Source organism: Pseudopodoces humilis, chromosome 1 (assembly GCF_049639895.1).
Source record: "Pseudopodoces humilis isolate 2021_Gansu_Grassland_sample_001 chromosome 1, ASM4963989v1, whole genome shotgun sequence".
Lineage (NCBI taxonomy): Eukaryota > Metazoa > Chordata > Aves > Passeriformes > Paridae > Pseudopodoces > Pseudopodoces humilis.
In genome coordinates this window covers 121,885,263-121,909,313 of record NC_142200.1, presented here as the reverse complement: position 1 = coordinate 121,909,313, position 24,051 = coordinate 121,885,263, and the positions used below count along the sequence as shown (strand labels likewise).

The 24,051-nt window shown below is 35.3% G+C and overlaps 1 protein-coding gene across 12 annotated transcripts in view; it reads left to right on the top strand.

The window, feature by feature from the left end:
• Positions 1 to 24,051, top strand: part of HDAC9 (histone deacetylase 9) — a 457,947-nt gene that overhangs the window by 392,269 nt on the left and 41,627 nt on the right. For all 12 annotated transcript variants that reach the window (XM_088065227.1, XM_088064938.1, XM_088065152.1 and 9 more), the window contains one exon: positions 5,056 to 5,174. In XM_088065227.1, coding sequence (XP_087921353.1) covers positions 5,056 to 5,174 — 119 coding nt within the window. The remainder of the gene's footprint in view (positions 1 to 5,055; positions 5,175 to 24,051) is intronic.

Sequence of the window (24,051 nt, the reverse complement as noted above, 5' to 3'; positions counted from 1 at the left end):
TGGAAGCCATCCCTTGGCTTCTCTGCAGACAGCAGCATGCCCAAATGGAACATATTAATTCTTTGGGGAAATCTCCTTAGTCAGAAAAAAAAGAAATCTTTTCAGATTCCCAGATACATGCTCTGTTCCCAGTACCATCAGACTGAAAGAAGAATCTACATTATGTTGATCTGAAAGACACAGTTTCACTCTAACTGCAAGGTTTAGATAAATAACTTCTGCGATGCAGCTGCTCAAGCTTTCCGGTTTTGACATGTTTATTAATGAAAATGAATGAGAAAAGAAAGAAACAGTCAGCCAGGCAAGATGCCCCTGTAATGCTGTTGTCATCATTAGGTGAATATGGTATACCAAATATTTATGCTTCTATATGATTCAGATCGCAGAAAATAAATATCACTTTTATGTGTTTTATTTTCTTTGGAGAAGGAAATGGAGGAGAGAGTGAGTCATAGTGGAAGAATAAAATCTATTTATTTTCTGACAAAAGCTGCTTGTTTTGTCAGAGAAGGATCCTAGCATTAGCTTCAGTTTGCTGATAAGCTCTGGAGCCTGACTGGCTTCAAAAGGAAGTGATGGCCTGCCAGTCCCCTGTCTGTACCTGTCTGGTGACCCATGGCCAGAAGCCAAATCATATTTCTTACTCCTGCTGGGCATATGATAATTAGTGTTCCAAGCAGGATCTGAATGCAGGCTGCCGGTGCACCCTTGCAAGGATTTCTGGTGAGCAGAATTTTGACCCTTCGCACCGTAACAAATCCTGCCAGCTGCAGCCTGACTTCTGAACACTGGGCTGGTCTGAGGAATCTTGGAAGGTTAACATGAATATGTATTAGTGTATGACCAATGTTATTTGCCTGATTTTAAAAAAAACTACACATATTTCCTGTTATGGTCAGATTCAGAGTGTTCTCTTCTTAGGCAGCTGAGAAGGGAAGTGACATGGTTATAGGAGCTCCTGAAGGTAGTCAGTGGATGATTTCTCCTTTTTATTCCTTGCTGTGCCCTCCAGAGTGTAGAAGAGATAGAAAAGGTGCAGGATACAAGGTCTGATGATTCTCTGCTCCCAAGAGATAGTGAAGGATCAGGAACTGTCACTGCCTGTCCAAACATCCTGAGGTAGGAAAAGATGGTTTACAAGGGAGAAGTGGTCTTCATGTTACTTTCTGTAGGCTTTCTTAACTACCAACCTCAAAACACTTGTTGCCTCTGCCCATGGCAGGGGTGGGTGGGCTAGATAATATTTTGAAAATCCCTTCCAACCCAAGCTATTCTATGGTTCTGTGATTTTCCTAAAGACGGATATTCATATGAAGGTGCTAAGACCTGAGAGGTGACAAATGACAAAAGGTTTTATGTATGCCCTTGTGAAATTAAGACTGCATTTAAAAAGGTGTGTGTATATCATTCCTTATAGGACTTCATAAAATAGAAGAGTATCTGTCATTTTAGTAAAAGAATTTTCATGCGTGTTTTTTGCCACAAAGCAGTTACTGCCAAGGCTAGACAAAAATTAGAGATGTCCTACCTACATAAACTCCAAACTAAAATGCTGTTTTCCCAATGACAAGTTGCTCTTTTCTGAGCAGAGACATGGTAGAATTTATTCAAAAGAGTAACCACCTAAATGCCTGTAGATTAATGTAGAAGCCTCAATTAGAGATTTAGGAACCATATTGTCTTTGCAATTGAGAGACTTATGGCTGTCATCTTTTTGAAAGACCAAATAGTAGCCTTGGCTGCTGTAACAAAGACCAGGGACACTCTAAGATGTTTAAGAGTGGAGTCAAGCTTGCTATCCCAGTAAAGAGATTATGTTGTTTTTCGTTTTCTGTGATATCTTTCACAAAGAAAAGTCCTTAGAGGTTCTTCAGTATTAAATGAATAACTGTTTAAGATGGAGGAGCTCTGAAATCCCACTTCTCTCAATACTATGAAGGATGAAAAAGAAATTAACAACACAGGGCATACAGGTTAGTTCTTCTGGTATATTGTATGCAGAGTAGTAGCAGCAAAGTTCTGTCTTAGTTTGTGAGACAATATTACAGCAAAAGTAGGATGTTATTTTTCTGGGGAAATGTAACAGACACTGAATTTTTACAAGAAAAAAATATTTCTTTCAGAAAAACCCTCTTAGCTGTTATTTTGGTAATGTGAATTCAGGTAATACTGAAAGCAGTAACAGAACACTGAATTCTAAATGCTACCTCCAGTTACCTCCTCTTTCTTTAGCTGAGATTCCTATATATCATTTCTGTAGAGTTTTATGAATGTGCTACTATTTCCTGTTCAGCACTATTAAAGATGGTGTTAATAGCTATTCCTGGTTCTTTGTGTCAAAAGACTTTGCTTTCAGTATTTAATAATTTTCCTATTGCTACTCAGTATGGCTGGCAGTTTTAATGTCAGACATATTTATTTGACAAAAAAACATGAATAAACTGTGTCTAAACAATTTTTGGTGCTTCTATGAATGAGATTAAGGGTCAAATGCATTGTTTTGCCCCATTGTTATTAAAAAATGTGCTGACATCTTTATGCTTTAGAGCAAGCTCTTGAAATGTGGTATAAGTGTGGTAGATTTTCCCAATGTTCCAAATTATGACTCAAAAATTTCTTTGTGTGTTAGGCTGGTGAGGCTTGTAACTGCTCAGCAACTTAAGCTTGCAGAGCTTCTCTGCACTGAACACACTCTATCGTCTGACTCCTGAGCTTAGTCTGTGCTGTACTCTGTGGTGCTGCCACTTTGTTTGCATGAAGAAATAAAAAGCAGAGCCTGACTTGAATTTGAGTAAATATGAATGGAGAGGAGGAGGGCAAAAAGCTCAAGTGGCTGCAGATAGGGAGGGTTCTTCATAAGATCCCTCCTTCTTTCAGTGTATAAGATGTATGGTGCTATGGGGACAGATGAAGACTGTGTATCAGCCACATCTCATCAGTAATCAGGATCCAACATGCCACATGTGTTGCAGACGTGGGGAAGTTTGGGAAGTATGTGTTGCTTCAGACAATGAATTTGTAATTAGAGTATCAGAAGGTATGTATGTAAGACATGGTTTCATAGGAGACCTTTATTCCTGATATTCCCTAGCTTTGTGGAGATTAGCCTGCAAAAGCTCAGTCACTGTAGTGTCGAATGTAAGTATTCATATGTGTACTTTTTGTGTTATAGAGTTCTACATTGTGGAACAATAGGGGGAAAAAAAACCTAGAGAAGAAGTAATTGACCGCCTGCCTCCAGGCCATGTCAGCTCAAACCTGTGGCAAGCTTGGTGGATATTTCTTTTAGCTGTTATAAAAAATTCCGAGAGATGGGGAGTCTCCAATTTTCTTAAAATTTTTATTTATATTACTACTTATTCTTACTATTTAAAAGCTTGTTCCAGTGTCTGAACTACAGGGTACAGAACAGGTTATTTCTTTCCTCTTGCAATGACTTACATATTTGTGCACTTTTATCATGTTTTTTCCCATGTTATACAAATCAAATAATTATAATTATATTATTTATCCACTTAAATTATGTTTTTTAGAAGTTTTTTCTTTGCTTTTGATCTCTCCTGTTGGTCTAGGTCCTTCTTGAAGTGCAATGCTCAAAACTGGAATCCATATTTCAGCAGAGGCCTACTAATGACATGTAAAAAAATGAATATTTCACAACTTATATCAACTTATATATTTTCCTGCAGATATTTGTGGTGCAATTTCATCAAAATCACCAAAAAAATTTTAGGCAGCTTCTATCCTTTTTTTAATGTAAAACTGTATTCAATGAAATGCTGTATGCCTTGACAAAGACATTTTGCTTCATGTGAATTCTCTTTCTTTATGATTAACAAGTAAAAGGAGCATTTTCCTAATATTAAATTTACCTTTGAGGAAAACAAAACAAAATAAAATTTATAATGCATAGATCAAAAATAAAACTAAAGAAGAAACCAGAGAATTGTTAATATCATTAACATGTCTCTTTCTTCCACAGAAAACCTGAACCTTTCAACAAAAATATGATTTATTTGGACTAAGTTGTTTATCAAATAAATTAATAAACATTGAAGTTAAACAAATAGCATTACACATGCACAAAATTAATCTTCACATTCTGACCAGTGTAGACCAATTTTGATTTTCTAGAGTTAATTTGTCTGTGATAGAACATTCGTACATGTATTTGCCTTTTAATGTTAGCCATGTTCCCCTGATTTAGCACAGCCATTACAGGCCCAGTGTTTGTTGAACCAGTGCAAAAGCCATCCTTTCTCCTTCTCTTTGGAGTCATCCTGAAAGAACACATATTCAAGTGCAGAACACAGGGGCTTATCTTCTCCTTCAATACATCTTTCATGCTTTGAGATTGGAGAAGGGCAAAATCAAAGCGATAAAATATCCACACATAAGTTTGTCAAGGAAGGGGTTAAAAAAGTGGAATCTTTGTGACTGTAAAGGGCTGAATTATCTTCCTGACACCAGCAGGGGTTGCTGTCACTAGTTTGTGGTTGTCACATTCCTGTTATGCTTGACCTTGGAAAGGCTTGACAACATAGTCTGGATTTGATTAAGGGAATTTCATGTTTTTCCTTTGCTAGAGTCACCCCCCACCTCGACAAACATTTAAAAATGTTAAGGAGTAAAAAAAAAAAAGTTTGGAAAGCAAACATTTTCCCAAAAGAAATTTATAGTTCAAATTTACACCAAGTTCGCACTAACTGGAGCAGTCCGGGTTTCCAGTCAGGCTTTGAGAGCTCTCTGTAAACCATTAGTCACTTCCCTGGAAGAGGCAGCTTTTTATAGGCAGCAGGATAAAACAGACACAGATGTGCAAGTAATATTAGAGGCTTTCACATGTACCTGCCTTTTTTTCTCAGTCATAGGAAAGAAAAAAGAGTGATTATAGAAATAAATTGATTAAATCCTTGGACTTGAACAGCTACTATGGAGATTGGTTTAATTAAAATAAAATATCTTGTGTTGTGTTTTTTTCTGATTGTTACTGTTTATGTAATGAAGATGGAAGTTCTTTTAATTTTATGGTATTGGGTTCTTTGCCTTCTACAGGACTGTGATTATGCCGGCTGCCAACGAGTTTGATCCAGAAATTGTCCTGGTGTCAGCAGGATTTGATGCTGTAGAAGGCCACGACCCTCCGCTGGGCGGGTACAAAGTCACAGCTAAATGTAGGTATTGCCATTGGCACGTGTTTCTGAGTTGGTATTTTTTCTAATTAGGAACCTTATTACATAAATGCAGTTGACATCTATGTTCCTGTTTTGTGAGACAGCTGTGTCACTGAGGGCAGGGACTGTCCAGCAGTTAATATCCAGAGATGCCTGGAGAGCTGCAGCTCCTGCCCAACTCATGGACAAGGTGGAAACAAACATGTTAGAGTTTCTGGCTCACTCCTTTTGGCGTTTAAATCTTGACTTTTTAAAGTATTACTTTTCTGGCATTCAAATAACAGTTTAGAGGTTTTATGCTTTTCAGTGGGCCCCAATTTCCAAATGCTGGAGTAAGTTACTTCTCTTTAAATATATATTGGAGATTTTAGACTTTGGATGCCTAAATCCAATCTCATATTGCTCTTTTGTTATTGTAATCTTTTCAGCTCCATGGCATTAGTCCTGAATTACATCAGTGTTTATGAAGGCCAAATTTTTCTAAAAGACTACTCTGTTGGGTCTCAATATTTGGATGTCCATTTCAGTCTTTCAAAATGTGTGCTTTTGGCAGAGATTTAATACTTTCTGAAAGACAGGTCTGTCTGACATATCTCATATATAGCACTCCAAAATCACTAGCTCTTACAAGACATTGTGGCCAAACTGTTTCTGAGCCTGGGATGTTAAGCAAGGCAGGGTGATGTAGTAACTCTCTGTACAGTAATGTGCATTGTAACATTGCTGTGTATGTTGCTTTACATGGGCCAACACAAAATGGTTTCCTAATGCAATGCTGTGAATAATTTTCTTCAGTATATCTACTTTTATTCAGTATATTCAGTCTATAATATCACTTCAGCAGTCATTAAATATGGACCTCTGCTGCTAATGGGAAAGGCCTTAGCATTTGAGAAAAGTCTGGAGAAGTCAATGAGACCTAATGGCATTTAAAACACTGCATAAATGGACTCCAGTTCAGAGGATTTTGTCCTTCTAACCTCTGCATTTTGTTACAGATCAATAGACCAAAGCTGTTGTTTACCTCAGGAGGTTCAGGGCAGATATATATATATATATATATATATATATATAATTTTAATTTCCTTTGCATGCTGAGCAGACTCCCCTGAATACCAGTGACAGTAATGGAGGAACAGAGTGACTGTCCATAGTGGTGTGTTGTGGGAAGGGAGAATGCAGAGAGAAGTGCAAGGGTCTACCCAAAGACACTTACATAGGTGCTAATGTACAAATGGGCTGGAAATGGAATATCCCTCTGGCTGCAAGTAAGACATACTGACTTTAGCACAGCTTTTCAGCTTAGTGCAGTGGTTACACTGGAGAGGAAAGAAACGTGCATGTTTGAGTGTCATTTCCCTGTGTATTATGATTTTTAGTAACACTTTTTTCAAGAAGAGGTGAGAGATTTACTTGCTGGTTTTTTTCCATGTGTGGTTCCTGGTCAGAGGCACCATTCCATGAGCTTGTGTGGGAGGGAGGTGAACTTTCAACTGGTACTAAATTAGATATTTTGTTGAGAACCATTGTATAACTATCTGTATTTACCTGTTGAGAAGGTATTCTACATGTCCCTTAAGGATTTAAAATGCTTCAGCATATGTAAGTTTCTGGCATAGCAGCTGCAACAACTTCACTAGAAATTGCAGCAAATAAAAACTGTCTGACATTAGAATTAATTTTCATTCATTAATTAGTTAACTCTTCATAATATTTTTTAAGAAATCTTAATACATTTTTTAATATAAGAGGCTGTACATCTACTTCTGCATATGTGTCTGTAAGCAAAAAAGGGAATTTTTTGCTTACAGACAAAAGAAAAGACCCAGTGTAGGTGGCTCTTGTTTAAATTAAGAGAAAAGCCAAGACAGACTCAGATAATGATCATGCACCTGAGGGATGAATAATGCCATATTTACAGAGCCAAAGGAATTTATTATTTCCCCAAAACAAAATTCTCTACATTCCACCATACTATTTTAGAACATAACATACTATATGTGGTATGTAGGAAAATGAACAGGCTATTAAAAAAAAAAAATTAGGTCCACAGGGAAACTTTCATATTAGACACTCAAAAGAGATATTTGGGCAAAGTTTTAATATAATTGCTTTATAATAATTAAAAATTATACACCATTAAGTAAATCTGAAGCTGTAAAGATTCTTTCTTTATAAATCTTTAGCACTTTGTGTGCACTTAATACATTGAATTTTCTGATTTCTGTGATTTAATACAAGCTTTACAAATTAGGGAGAGATTGACATCAAAGGAGAGAAGATAGAACCTTACCTACTAACCTTGCCCTTAAAGGCCATTTAGAAACCACTAGATACTTGATAATGAATTATTTATGTCTTTCCCTCAGAGTACAATCTAAGAAAAAATTAAAATGTATTAACCAATCAACTGTCCCAAGTTATAAAGTAAAAATCACTGGATGAAGATAGCAGATTGAACTAATTACAGTCTTGGAGTAACCATACAGCAGGCATTCAGCAAAAAATGATCTGGTAAATCAGCACAGTTTGAGAAATGTAAGTTGTAATCTGCTTTAACCCAGAATTTTAATTTTTTTCTCTATATTGTCATACAATCGTATTTACTGAGGAGTTGCCATTTCTGAATAGTAAAGAAACATGTCTTCAACAAAATATTTACAAATATATTTATGTATTTGCAGCTGATTTAAAATCTGTGAGTCTGTTGTGCACGTCAGGATTTCTCACAGTAAGGTGACTCTGAACTCTGCTAGAAGGCTGTAGAGTGGAATCTGGCCAGCTGACATCAGCGATCAGCTTGGAGATATCTCACTTCCTAATTTATCTCTACTTGTACTAATTAATGAAATCACTAATGGTCTTTTTCCCATTAAAGGAAAAAAAAAAAAGAGATAATGTTTAAAAAAAATTGGAAGTTTGAATCTTTCCTATCTCATTGAACTTTTCGAATCACTTTCCCAATTTTTTCAAAGTGATTTTGCAATTTATCCTCATCTATAGCTTAGTTTTCACTAAACTAAGCAATATTTAACTAAGTTTTACCTGTCTGTGAAACAGATTTGTTTGGTGCAATGTAGAATTGAGAATGAACATTAAGTAAAACATTTGTTTCAACCCCAACTTTGAGGATTTCACAGGCACATTTTTCTTTATGTTAGCTCTTTGTGCCAATCTCTCTCTTAATGAAGTGCTATGATTTCAAAAGGTGCTTTTATAATACACCTACATACACATACACATCTTGAAATATATACTCAACCCATGTGCATAAACTTTGTGATGGATTTTATATTATTTTAAGAACAAAAAGGGCTTCAAAGATTTGATATGACTGGTGGCATATGGCAGAACTTGTTGCTGCTGGGAAGTTCTCAGTCCTTTGGTACAAGCTACATTCCTAATATCTTAGTAAGGAAAGGCAAACTTTATTGACAGCACTGATGAAAGGCCACCTAGCATAATTAGAAACAGATACACTTTTGAATTCACAATTTCTTTCCTTGAAGAAAGTCTTCCCTCCCAAAAAGAGTTTGTGTCAAAAAAAAGACTTTGTTTTTCCAAATGAAAACATATTGTCTGCTAAAAATATTATCTTTACTCACAAAAACTGCCTTGCCTGTGGCATTATGCTATGGGAACTGCACCAAGTTTAACATCTAAAAGCAAAGAGAAGAAAGTGAGGCAAATGTCATGTTAAACTTCTCTGGTAGTCCTCTTGGCCCAAAGTCTTACATCAGTTAAATATGCCAACTTCTGCTCAGGAGCTTCTCTAATATCTGATATGTTCTGCCAGGAATATTCAGGCAACTTATCTCAAATTTTGCTTTCTGTGCCCCTTCTGTAATGACTCAAGTTTAATTTCATCAGCTGAAATAGAGGAGTACCTTTTGTAATGTCGAGTCCATCTTCAGTACTGGCATGGCTCTGTCCCTGTTGCTTGGCCAAGTGGCTCCCCAAGATGCAAGGTGAACGTGGGTGCATCAGCTGGAACTCTCATCCACAGCTCTTATGCAGAGTAACTATTGAAGTCTTTGGGATCTCTTTGTTTGGATCATGGGCTGTAAAAGTCCTTTGGTTTTATTGTAATATATAAACAGGTGAGAGGAAAACACATCTCAGTTCCTGACTAGTCCAATGGTTTCTTTTTATTATTAGAAATTTAATTTTTTCAATAAGATAACATAAAATATTAGCACAATGTAACATGTATTATCAAAGCATATTTTTATCAAATTCACTTTTTGTACTGGAGTAATAAAAGTTGTATTTACAATAAAAAATGAGAAAAATAATGGTAGAAGAAGTAATGGGAATAAAGGAATTTTATATTTAGAATAGTAAGGATATGCCTAAACAGTATGAACTTACTCTTTTCTGTTATCTTGATGATCCTTAGATGGAACTACTGAAGATAGCACTGAAACATTTTGTGCTTTATTTTACAGTTAATTTTTACATCATTGCTAAAGTATATGGTATTATCACACAATTTGAATTTTGTGTAGTGAACAAGTCTGAGGAAGAGCTCTCAGATCTGGTAATAAATTTGCAAGATCTTGTGAGGGGACTGTTTTTAGATTTGGCTCTGCTGGCTCAAGATCTCCATGTAACATTATCCTGAGGTGAAGTACTTTGTTTTATAGAACAACCCTTAGAATAATGCTTACACTAAAGCCACCAAGATCACTTTACATTCAAGTAAATATTCTACATAATTGCTCATTAAATCGTGACCATTCCATAAAAAGAATGAAGTAAATAGAGAAGTGTCAAGCAAGAATGAAGACCTTTTTCAAGGTACTTAACTTCCTGAAGCATTGTGAAGGGCTATGATGGTTTACTGGAGTTTCCCTGTTGTTTTACTCTCCTATTCCAAAGATGCTATTTGACACCACAGTGAAAAATAAAATCATCAGTTAGCGGTAGGAAAGGATACCACTTTGTGCATTTAAAGAGTAAATGATATTTTGTCTGTTGGAATATTTGTCTTCTGTTACACCAAATTTGTACTGAAAAGTTGATCCAGTGCCTGGAATATAACTGATTATATCTAAGCTGGTTTGCAGCTTCTAATATTTTTATTTGAGAAAATTGTAATAACTCCCTTAACTTATCAAAAGCTGCATTATGCTGGAATACACTCCATTCAAGTGGGACCAGTGAAAAAAGTGCTGAAGTTATTAGCAGTTTCCCTTGTCATGAGCCCAGGTTATTTCCAAAGGATATGTCAGTATAAGTGGTAGATATTAACGTATAAAATTTGACTGACTTACACATTGCCAGCATCTCTTCCATGAGGAATCTTTCTCATGGCTGGAACTGATACTTTGAATAATACAAATAAGAGCAACCAGGTTGAACATGGGGGCCTGTTGCTTTCCTGTTGCTTTGCCCTTCACATTTCAGTTCCAATTCCCACTGTGAGTAATGAGCTTTGATTAAAATGATCTCTGAATGTAACATAAAATGCTATAAAAGCTAAAATACCTAGCATCTTAGCACAAGCAAATTCAGAAGTAATGGGCACAGTTGTAATAAAGAGACAACTGAATGCTGAAACAAATGATCTAGCATGATGTACCAGCTGCCACTGGAAGGCTTTAAAGGAGACTTTCTAGATGGCATCCTTAAAATTAGGTATGCCACAGCACACTCAGACACCAGAGGCTTCATGCTAAAGTTTTTCTTCAATGACCAGTCTTTTCTTGAGCCTTCACAATTGTCCTACTGTGTCTTGGAATTCTTCTGTTTCCCACTGTGTTTTGTGTATAGTACATGGGTTAGAAACAGACCAAAGGCTAATGCTAGAATTACATATCACTGAACTCAGATGCAGAACTGCTCAGGGTCGAAGCCTGGTACTTCAGATATCTTACAGAGATAAAGTTTCCCATGTGCCAGCTTCAGTATTTCTAAAACATTCTATGTGACTATTCTGAGTATTTCAAGTACTTAAAAGGCTATATATGTTCATTGTTTTTAGTTTGTTTGGGGGTTTTTTTGTTTATTTTTTCCTGGAAGTACTTAGTTTCTGAAGGAGTCCCCAGATAATATTCTTACTCTACTGGAACTGGACAGCCTTGGAATGGCTATGAGTGTTTTTGGGTAGAATGATTATAATGTCCTTGGGTAGGGACTTCACTTTCTTCTGACTGAAAGTCTTGTCTGACTCTTGACTCCATGAAAGAGTCCTGACTGGGGCTACTGGGGCTAATGTAATAGGTATATGTTAAAGGAAGGCAGGAAAAGAAGTCCCTGCAAAATGACAGCTGACTAAAAAGAATAGTAGTAGCTTGTTAGCTGTTATAACACAGTTTGAATTTCTAAAAATAGCATTGCAGGCTTTTATAATGTCATGTCTAATCTCTTCACAAGTAAGAAAGTCTTTCTGGCTCAGCTATGAGAAGCTGTGGTCTTGGTAAGTCTGGCACTGACTGCCTCTGACTGCAGTTTCAGAGCTGGCATAGCTGCTCCAAGCAGCTCCTTGCCATACAAAAGGGTGGTTGCACACTACTTCCCCTTCTGAGTTGTCCATTATTTACCTTGCACCGGTCCTGCTGCTTGTCAATCTCTCTGTAAACACATCGATCATTAACTCATCAACCCATCAGAAAACAAAGTCAAAAAAGTGAAGAGACTTCTATTGGGCTGAAGCTGAATCAGGTTATGGAAGGACCAATGTGTGCCAGAGGCAGCAGAGAAAGGAAGAGATTGCATAGGATAATTTATGGTAGCAGTAAACTGTTAAATCACTTCAGTTGCCACAGCTGCCTTCTTTCTGAATTCTCCTGAGTTCAGAGATTTGATTTTTTTTCACATAATTTGATTATCTTTGTGGTACTTGAGGTGATAGAATGATTATCCAGCAGGGTAGATTTTCAGCTTTTGTCTCAGAACTAACAGCATTGGAAATGGGTTGGAGCAATGATCATTGATACAGTTTTTCATTGAGGAGTGTTCTCACTGCTATCAGATATTTTCTTTCTGTCCCTTTTGTCTCTTGGAAGCTATATGATACCCAGTGACTGGCAGCAAGAAAATGTAGCCTCAAGATTTTGTTCACTTCTGAAAGCAAAATTTGGGTTTTCTCTAGGGTGATTTCTTGAATACTAATTAAATGGTTGTCTAGTATGATCCAAAACACAACAAAATAGATGACAAATTAGTTGGTGACCAACCCTTAGACATAATTATTTTCACAGGATTCACTCTAAGGAGTAAAGCATTTTGGTTTCTTTATCCTTGTAGAGCAGAGCAGTCATTTCTGTATCATATCCTATGGTTTGGACATGGCCATTGGATCTCCCAGCCTCCTAAAACAAATTATGTTTATTTACTCCTGCATTTTGTACTCCTTAAATTTGCTCTTGCAATACAGATATAAGTGATTTATTTGTCGGTGATGCCAGGATCTGGTGCATTATTGGCTTGTACAGTACATTTACATTTATAAATATGAAATGTAGAAAATTTCAGAAATCCTACTTTCTGAGGAAGAATAGTCTGTTGTCTCCTGTGGAACAAAGACTGGAATTCACTGTATAAAATTAGTGTCCTCTCTAGGACACAGCATAAAAAAGGCAAATGCGAAGATACAAGAGGAGAAGTCCTTTTCTCTTTTTTTAGTATTTCATTTAAAGGAGGGATTAATGCTTGGAGAAATTCAGAAAAATTCTGATGTTAGGTTGAAGAGCCTGCTTTCACATACTTGAAGTAAGCATATGTCAATGGCTTCGAATATGGACTTGAGCCATGAGAAAACAGTGAATAATTCACATCATTTACTGAGGCTAGGGAAATCCTTCTCTTCAGACTTTGGGGCACACGTGTCTAACTGGACACATAAAACTCATCTGAAGGATTCAGAAGTCATAGTAGTGATTTTGTTGTTGCCCAGTGTTTTCAATATTGTCTGCCTAACTGGTGTGTCTTCCAGAATGGGTCTACCTAAGCAGAAAGTGAGTGAAATTAGAAATAAATAAGCATTGATTTGACCTGCTTTTTCACTTTTACTTGGCCTTTCTTTCTGCAAATGAGCCAGGAGAGATTTCAGTTTCCATTCCCACTCCTGCCTCTCAAAGAGAAGATCTGTCTGCTGGCTAGTTAACTAATTGGTACAAGTGGAAAACCACCTGTATTGCATGTTCAGTTATGCAGTGTCAGTCCATCTGCAGAATGCATCAGGTGCCCGTTCCTTGATTTAGGGCAGTTGCTGGGGACAGGACAGAGAATAGATTACAATGGAAAAAAAAAGAGAATCTACAGAACCATTAAGAATTATTTTCCCTTTTTGGTCATCTTCCCTTATCTCTTCACCTACTTCTTGATGTTTTTTCTTTCACGCAGCAGTAGGAACATTGGGTAATGACAATAACTTATGTGAGAGATGCAAAAAAGGTAAAATTGGTCATACCTTCTCTCAGTTTTGAAATTAAACTTATGAAATCTTTTTTCCATATTGAAACAAAGAGGCTGTCATTTAGTAGAAGGAAGCAAAGAACAAAGTTTTTTTTATAATTTTTTTTTAAATTTTTTTGCTTAGGCAGTATTAATCATGTCAGATTACAATTTAAATAGAGTAAATTAAATATAAGTTTTTAGGACCATTCTGAAACTAATGGAGCTTGACACAGTGTTCAGCAACTTGCTTTTTGCAAGGATTTTGCCTTTTGCAGGATTGGGTCCTGAGAGAACATTGTTGAAAGACATCTCCAAATGTGGATTTCTGCATAACAAAGTGTCTGATCTTTTATAGCATCGTTGCATTGGGAATTAGTCTTGTCTTTGGGAATTTTTAGTCTTTAGTAGAAGAGCATGATTTATGTCTTAGAATTTAACCATTCTCTGTAATAAATAGAAATGTGCCACAAGTATTTACTTGGTTGCGCCATGGGAAAATTTTTAACATATTGTTCACAGCTACAAAATGCTATAAAAGAAGGCATGTAATTTGAAGACCGACTATCCTTTGTAATTTCTAACCAATAGATTGATTAATATCTTTAAAAAGAGACAGCAGCCAAAATGTTTACATCTCATTAGGCAGAGAAGAAGAGAGCACACACAATTTTGATTATGAGCTTGGATGGCTCATTTCTTTGGGCTTTACATCCCCACTACTTAAGGCAGACTGTAACTTTAAGATGTTATCTCTTGCCTGCACAAATAAACAGCCAGTTATGCTTTTTATGGCGGGTAGTTCTCAAACCAACAGGGGATTAAATGATATTAGCTGGAGTTTGTGGTTCCCTGCTGAACTATCACGGGCTCCATGGATTCCTCTCCTGAATATTTGACAGAGCAAACACCTCTTATCTGAGGTGATTTTCTCACACTGGCCTCTTGGCCGTGGACTTCAAAAGCTGATCACAGGGAGGGCTTGAGAGGCAATAACCCTTAATATAACAGTCTCTCCTGATAGGGATAGACAAGGTAAAGGTAAGGCGTCTCTGAAGTTTTCTCTTGTGTGTTTAGCCCCATGGGGTGATAAGGGGCCATCTGTTTTTTCAGTCTGCAAACTCATCTTTTTCACACTATCCCAGTATCAAGTACACTTTAGGTCTGACTGGTATCAGCACCAGCAATTCGTCAGTAATCTGAACAGATTTTCTTGGTATTTTTAGCTTTGATCCCAGCAATTGTCTTAGTTGCTGTTGTATTGGGGTTTTTTGCCCAAGCAAATATATAAAACAAAATTTAAAACATTATGTTCAAGGTACCATTATCGCAAACAAAATAAGTTATTGAAATAGGTGTTACAAAATGTATGTTAATTACTTGTGGGTAAACGGAAATTTTTGTGCTTACTTGTGTGATTAAACTCAAAACATCAGTTCATGGTGGTAGTTTCAAAAAGTCACATCACCACACCTGTATTAATTGTTAAAATAGAGTATCAGTACTAGCAGTTCTAGATGTTAAAAGAAACACTGCTTCAGACCTCAAAACTATTGTAAGAGTTAGTAAAATGCTACTCAGATTTCTTTTATTGCGGAGCTCCCAGAACTTCATCTCTTCCTTCATCTTTTAAGTTTTTCCCCGCAACCATTTTTCATCAATGAAACATTCGGATTCCATTACAGTCTCCTGATTATAGTATCTTTATATGCAAATACTGAATACTATGAAATCTGCAATAAAATGATGCAAGTTTCCAACACTGGTGCATGAAAAAAATCACTAATTCAGCACTTTATTATCTTTATATGTTGTTTTGTGGGGTGGGGGTGGTGACTATCTTTAAGGAAATTCTTCTTGCTTATACCAATTAATTGCCATTAAATTTCTGGAAATGAAAGAATGTAGATTCTAATCCCAGATGCTTTTACTCACTTTGAGCAGTCCTGCTGATTGAGACTACACCACCAACCTGATTAAGATTTACTAAAATAAGTAAGGTTTACAGGGGAAAGAGATTGTAAGTACTAATATGGTACAAAAAACATGCTAAAAACTCTTCAAAAGCATATTTGCATGAGAATGCTGTTATTTAAATATTTTCTGAAATCTTAAAGAATTAAATTGAAAAGAAATAAGAATTGTTCTATTGTAAAATATGTTCATGTGAAGTGAATTTACTAGTAACTTTTTTTCTTCAAATTCATTCTTTTTTCCCCTATCATCAATTATGATTCATGTACAGTAAAATGGACCAAGGGAAAGATTTTGAAAGATCTTCTTTGGAAGAAGAAACTAAAATTAGATAACGGTCCAGAACAACGAAGTATTGTCAGTTAATAAAAATTCACTTACTTAATATTTTCTGTTTTATGAATGCAAATTAGTCACATATTTGTTTCCTTTGATCCATAGTCTTATCCCCTTTCCCTTAAATTCCTCTTGGGGACAAAAAAAAAAAAAAAAAAAAAAAGTTCTGTTTTGATATCTGACATTGCATCCATTCAGAAGTAATTTGTTTGGGAGAGCTGTTTTCTAAAAGTTTTTACTTACTTAAAACAGATTAGTGTTGTCTAAAAGCAAAATAAAACAAAGCTGTTTCATTTAATAATGGAATATATCCTTTAATGAAATGTCTGCATTTTAAATGTGCTAGCTTTCAAAATTATTTTCCTAATATGATTAATGAAAATCAGATATGAATTCAGTGATTTATTTATATGGAAAACAGATCACTGACATGTATTGCCATATAATTTGTGGTTTCATTTATGATTGCAGCCAGGCATAATGTGTTTGTTCTTGTTCATAGTTTTCTTCTTATTAAGCAAAGTTTGTTTGAAAAGAATAACTTTAATTGCTTTACATAGTATTTTTATGCTGTCAAGAGAAATAATCAATTTAAAATCTGAGATATATATAAAAATCCCAATAAAAATCGATATATCTTCCATTTGTTTTGTTTTTAAATTTTTCATATATTTATTTTTAAAGAAAATAGAATTATTATTTATTTCTTCTAAAGAGTTTAATTTATCCTAAACAATGGAAAAAAAATATGGAATATCTTTAATTGGTTTGGGGTTTTTTGTGGTAGAGAAGATCAAAATCCAGTCGTTATTATTTGTATCTATTTTTATTCCTATATAAAAGGTAGTGTCTATAGTCTCAGAAATCCTTAGTTTTCAATGAAAGTTATAGTAGCATCTTTTATGGCTCCTACAGGAACAGCTTTGCAGTAAAATTGCTTTTCAATATGACTGGTCTGTGTCCTAACAAATTTACAAGGAATTTCAAGATATTTTGTCAAATCATCTTTAAAATAGTTGCATAATGAAGTTCAGTGTTTTGAAGCATGTTAGCAAAGAAGTAAAAGTGGCAGAGTGGAACCCATTTTGTTAAAGTTTCCAAAGCCTACATGAACAGATCAAAAGAATTTTTCATTAAACACTTAGATATTTGAGCAAGCAGCATTTTTAAACCTGCATCAAGCCCTGGGGAAAACAGCAAAGAAAATCCATTTATCGAGTGATGCAAAGCTGTTTCAAAATTGTAATTTAATTAATAAATGTGTAACATCAAAGGAATCGGTTATCCAAAAATAATTGTGATATTTATGTCACCATGTGAATAAAACATTATTTTTCTAGTGGTGTTAACTGCACCAATGGTAGCTTTGTAGAACATGCATGAGGACAGTGCATATGTCCTGAACCATGTAATTTTTTTTTTCTTTTGGCTCTTTTGGGTGCATCTATTCCCACACACAGTGGACACCTCTGTGATTTTCCCTGCATGCTTTTTGAGGAAAAACATCGAGGTCACAAAAGCTGAAGATCTTTAAGGGATCTTTAAGGGAAAAAGTAGTAGTTCTGAAATGTTTTCATCCACCAGGAGTTTCCTTCCAATTCACTGAGAATTGATGAAGTTTTTTTTTCAAAATCACATTAAAAATTTGAAGATTATCTAAATGAACACTATTTTTATAATGTTTTAGGTTACTGATAGGGAGTAAAGAAGATTACTTAAAAAAACTCTTAAAAGGGTCTGTGCAGTTTTAATGGCTTGAGTGAAACAAAACACCAAACAGGATGTCCTTGTCCCCTTTGAACTTGAGGCATCACATTGACATGGAGCTACTGAATTCTCTCATTAGTTATGTGGTGCTGGAATCCCAGCAGCACTTAATGAAGATAAGTTTTTATGCAGTGCTTTCAAAAAAGAATTGGAAATAGAGTCTGATCAAATTTAGTACTCTATCACAGACATGAGAAAGCTGGGAAATCAAGAGAAAGGAAAGGAAGAGGAAGAAAAGAAAAAGAAAAAGAAAAAGAAAAAGAAAAAGAAAAAGAAAAAGAAAAAGAAAAAGAAAAAGAAAAAGAAAAAGAAAAAGAAAAAGAAAAAAGAGAAAAAAAGGCAGGGCAAAGAAAAGAAAAAAGGAAAAAAAGAAGAGGAAAGAAAAAGAAAACAAAAAATAGAGGAGAAGAGAAGAAAAAAGAAAAGAAAAGAAGAAAAAAGAAAAGAAAAAAGAAAAAAGAAAAGAAAAGAAAAGAAAAGAAAAGAAAAGAAAAGAAAAGAAAAGAAAAGAAAAGAAAAGAAAAGAAAAGAAAAGAAAAGAAAAGAAAAGAAAAGAAAAGAAAAGAAAAGAAAAGAAAAGAAAAGAAAAGAGAAAAGAAAAAAGAGGAGAATATTAAAATCTAGAACATAAAAAAAGTTTCTTTCATTCAGACAAAATAAGATTTTCCTTATTGTAATTTTCATTAAATATCTAAAAGTAAGGAAAAGTAAGAAAGATACTACTGATATGCACTTTTTGCACAAAATTTTCAAGAATAGTTTTGAATTATTCACCTGCTCTTTATTATATTGGAAGAAAATTTTGTAATTTATTTTCATGAAACTGTCCATCTTGTACCATTATTGCATAACCACTTTAGCATGGTGTACACTGACCACCAGAACTTGTCAGACCTAAACTCATTATTTTTAAGAGAAAAAATAGAAAAAAATCTTCTGTTCCAAGGTGGGACATATACTTCAGGCAGAAACTGAGAGAATATATTTAGTTCAGTAAACAGTCAGCGCTGTTCTAGATATATTTCATTTGAAAGACAATAGCAGTCTTTTGGCTTTGGCTGACTACTGACAATTAGAGCATCATAAACCAGATGTCAAACATTATGTCTTGAGTAACTTTTTTCTTCAAAATTTGCCAATCCCTCTTGTCATCATGGCTCAACTACCTAATTTAGTCGATTGGATAACACTGTCTCTGCTCAGTACCTGATTTGATTTTATTTAAACAAGTGAAAGAAAGAGTATCTGTTAAATATATTGATTTGCGCTGAGTGTTTCTTTAGCTTTTAAGAAAACTGATGCACAGTTAGTAGACTCAGAAATAAACATAAAATGAAAAAAATGTTCAGATAAAAGGCATCTCGTTACTACAGGAATATTCCCTGACCAATTTTATTATAATTATATCACTATGTCTCTGAACTGTTCCTTCTGTGTCAGTTTCAGCTCAGTGACTTTTACCACTTACTGCCTTTGGGAGATTGATCTGAGGAGATTTCATTCTTGAAGCATGTGCTTTGAGATTTGATTTTCATTTGCTTCAGTTTATCTCTCTAAAGTAGGTAATCATTTCCCTTTTTCAAATATCTCATTCTTGAAGCAATATAATTATTTATGGTAGCACTGTTTAGAGATACGTCAACTGCTAATCTGAAAGAAAGGGCTTGAGAGCGGCAAATTAATTCATGATGGAGGAGGACATTTTTCAGTGTTTCAGCCTTGGAAATCCCAGGTGTGAGGATGGGAAGGCTGCACATCACTCATCCGAGCTAGAATGATTCTTTTGACCAGCTGGTTTAACTTCCAAAGCACCAGAACAAATGGTCAAATTCCCTTCTTTTTCTGATATCTAAAAACCATCCTGGTAAATGCATACCACTTACCAAGTTTTTGTCATGTTATTAGCAGAGAAGTGCCAGTATATTCAAGGGAAGAGGACACTGAACTAAAAGGGTGTTAGGAGAGATTGAAGTACTGAGCAGGGCTTTAAAGAGCAGATGATTTATGTCTTAGACAAAGAAAGCAAGGTGAACAGTGGGTTGGTAGGATAGCAAATATTTTGAGTCAGATGTGTAGTCTGGGGAGTTATTACTGGATTTAATGGAACAAATTTGGCATAGAAATTCTCTGTGTGCATACAATTATTATCAACTTTTATGAATCAGGAAATGATACTAGACATTCATAGATTAATAGGCTCTAAAGATAAGAATATTATTATTATGACACACTAATGTGACTATATGTAGTGTAAGCAGAGCAAACATAATTTCTATGTAATTTCCATGGTTTCTGTATAAAAATACCCCTGTTAGCTTGAAATCTGAATGATTATTAAAAATATATTACAGTATTATTATACAGAAAATACTTTATAAATGATTTCCCAGTAAGTATATAATTAATATACTAATATTGTATGATAGTATTAATATTATAACTCAAATAATACAAGGATTTGAAAGTAGGTCTCCATAACCTACAAAATCTCTGCCAAGAGTAATTTTTATTGAGGCACTAATGGAAGCATAGATTACTTATCTAAAATGCATTCATCTTTAATTTCATATTTACCTGAGAAGCTTTTCACTGAGTATACTGCATTCACAATGCATGACCTCACCAGATGTAAGCATATTTTGTCTTCCTGTGTGTCTTTTGGTCTTTTGGAACCATAAATGAGCTTCCTTTCTCAAGTTTTGGCTTTCTGGACATTAAACATCTGATTAAGTCCAGATTTGTCCGTGACAGGCAGTAAGAGAGGTGTTTAATTCCAAAAAGACCATCTTCTCAGAAAACTGGTGCAACAGATCTTTCTGGGGATATTCCTCTCTTCCTACTGAGTAGTAAATAGGCTGAAGGAGTAGCAGAGGCAAGACAGCTAACTTTTCCTTACTTATAGATAGGGAAGAACCTTGACAAATTCTAAAATCAAGCGGTTTTTCCCATCCAGTTTCAGTATGTAGAAAGGTCTTAAACTGAATATGAAATTAAATGAAATGATAAATGAGACTTCTTTTAATACAGATCAAGTTGCTAAAATGGGTAGTTAAAGTCCCTAAAAATAAAATGAACTGAAGAATCTTCAATATTAAGAAAGACTTAAACAAGTTGTTCCCATAGATTTTAAGAGTGGTATGGAACTCAGAGGTGTCTTTGCAGTAAGCTTACCTCTACACTTCACTGCGAAAATCCATTTTGACATAAATTCAGCTGTCAGAGTTGATGATAGGAGATTCTGTTGGTTTTATTATTTGCACACATGAATGATCTGTAATAGAAAAGAAACTTTCAGCTCAGATGCAGTTGTCATTTCAATGTTAGCAGTAAGCAGTAGTTTAGAAGGGGTGCAGGTATGGGTATGAGATGTTGAAGGTGAGGGAGGAGATACAGTGAGTGAGGAAATCCCCAGCAAACTCCCAACACGCTGGTGTTAAGCTTTCTCGAAGTCCAGCTGCCTTGCCAGCTCCTGCTTCTCCAGCTCTTTCAGCTATCATAAATACCCTGCACGTACTCTTCTACACATACAGATTGGTAATGTGCACACATATATTTGGGCTGACAATTAAGAATTATGGCAGGAGGGTTAATAGTCTTCAAACCTCTGGACACCTTCAGGACTTGGTCCATCTAGAAATTGTTTTGTGGGTAAACTGCAATTAAAATCCTTCTTAGCAGCACCTGGTGTTGGTAGATTTAGATGACGCTACTAATGCACTAAATTTTTCCAGGGACTAGAAGACCCTAAGGAGGAGAAAGACTATAAAGCCAGTTGTGGTGTTTTTGTTGTTTCAACAGTTTGGTCTTTGAGCTGAAAGGGAGAGAAAAAAAACAGGAAGAAGCTGGCCACAGAACAAATAAATATGGCATTGGCTCAAATTCATTACAACACATTGGATAAAAATGAACAATGGCAACTATCAGCTTTCATGCACTTCCTTGGAAAAAACTGTGTTGTGTAACTTGGCCAAAAAGACAATGACATGTACCACTGCACATATACAGCCCAGAAGGGGAGTCAAACGAGCACCAGAAGAAAATAGCTATTTTATTTGGAGGTCCTGTTTACTTGGAATATTCATTACTTTCATCAAAAAATACCAGTTTAACATATCACTTGCACAATTTCTACTCTTTCGGTTTTCATAAGAATTCCAATAAACTCATTTTGCTACTGAATGGGAAAGATATTAGAAAGATTCAGAGACTTGGGGGGATAGAAAGGAGAAAAGAAAGGTCAACACAGAAGAAAAGGCTTAGATGAAAGTATGTCAGAGCAAAGCTTCCCATGAAAGATTATTGAGAATAAAGCTTTTTTTTTTAAACAGACATAAAAAACAATATATAAATCAAGAGCACAAAAGCCCTGTTTTATGATTTTTTTTTTCTGGTGCTGTTTAATTTTTTTATATCTTTTTTTTGCCATTGTTAAAAAACAGCCAAAACTTCAAAGGCATGCTGCATGTGTTCTAAATCAAGACTTCAGTGCTGATGTACGACAGCAGAAAAATTAAAACTAAATAAATGTGCTGTCTAAACGACCATATTTCTCAAAAAAATTACTTTAAAGGCTTTAAAAAATTAGAATTATTGATTGACCTTACTTTACCAACCATAATGTTTTCACCAGAGTAAAGGACAAAATATTATATTAAAAAGAGAGAAAGAAAAAAGAGTGTTGTCTGAACATATCTGGACACCTGTATTTGGCTGTCTTGCAGTTTTTTCAGACAGGCAAGGGGAAAAATGAAACTTTCCAGTGATTTGTCAGATAGTCGGTATGAACTGCATAATTTTTCAGTTTATTCACTGTTTTCTGGAAGGCTCCTTTACAGGCAGGGTAAATCAATAAAAACAAGGCAGTGTATCTGTGAAGGAAAGACTAGCATTTCTGGTCTGTCACATAAAAATGGTTGTAGAACGGATGTGTTCTCATGAAAAATAGTTTGTGCAAGTTTTTTACTATTTTCTTTTCAAAATATGAACTTTTTCACATGTTGAGTTACCATTCCATTTTAATTTACTTTGTGTAGGATCTTGCTGCTTTCTCTTCAAAATAGCATGTCTGACTCTAAAGGTGTCTGGCCACAGCACACCCATTAAATCTGCTTGCAAAAAGAATTGCATGACTGGGGTCTTTGTGGCGTCCCTTTTCCTCTGGTCTCCACTTTTACAATGGCCATTTGCTGTTCTTCCACTAAGTCATCTTGATTTGTATTGACTCACTTGTTTTATCAGGTTACAAAAGGGGCAAGTGGCCCAGGCAAATAGGAATGTAAATGCTGTTCTCTTTCATAAACATTTCTTTTGCTTCTAGGACTCATTTTTCCCATCCCTGCTAGTGCTCTTTTTCCAGTTCTTATTAAGAAATAGTCACTGGCTCTAATTTATGTTCTTATTTAAATCCGAGGAGTGGTATTGCTTTGCAAAGGTTCCTGGATATTTGTGTGACCAAGAGAACTGGTTATTTACTACTTGCCATTAATCCCTACTCTGTTCTGTTCAGTTGCTTCAGTTACACCTTAAGAGAGCAGATACTATAGGATGTCATTCTATGAGCACTACTAAGAAATAGATAATTAAGTTTAGGAAGTCAAAGTATTCAGTGTGCTGGGATTCTCTAAGCTGAGCAGAATGTCTGGCAAATACTAGCATATGTTTACAAACAGTGTTACAAACATGAAACAGGGCTAAAATACCTGACCTATTCATTTACTACTACTTTGAGAAGTTGAATGTATAAAAGATTGACGATACTTAGATGCAATCTAAGGACAAGGATCATATCCTAGGGAGTTCAAGGTATTCTGGGCTGCCCCAGCTTTAACCACCTGGCCCTGGTATCTCAATTAAAAGCAATTAATTAATCTCAATTAATTAATCAAATTGTTAGTGGTGCCTCCAGAGGCTGACTCAAGAGTTCCAGAGCGCTCCAGGAGAGGCTAACCCTGAAAGAATCTCTTGGGTTAACTGCAGATTTTTTGATATATACTAAGTGCTAAAGTTGCCTCTCCCACATGCGGAATTTAGTGTTTGCCAAAATTCATCTTAGAGCTGGTTACTTTGAGATTTTTAATGAGCTCTGCACATATAGATAACACATTTTTATTTTTGATAAATTTTATAATAAAGGCTTTAGAGTGTTTCATCAAGGAAAGTGTTCATCACTGTTTCCATATAGATGTCACCTAGAACACATGTATGGAAGTGATATGTGTGCTTTTCATATTGAACTTTTCAAGATGTGGCCTGAAATTTTGTTTATAGAAAAAAAGAAATATCAAGAATTTAAGACATTGCACAGTTATAGTGGGAGCAAATAGAAGTTACATTTATGTTGGCTATGTTTCTGCTTCTGCCTTTTTCTTGAAGAGGTTCTCAGAATTTTTTTTAGTGGCAG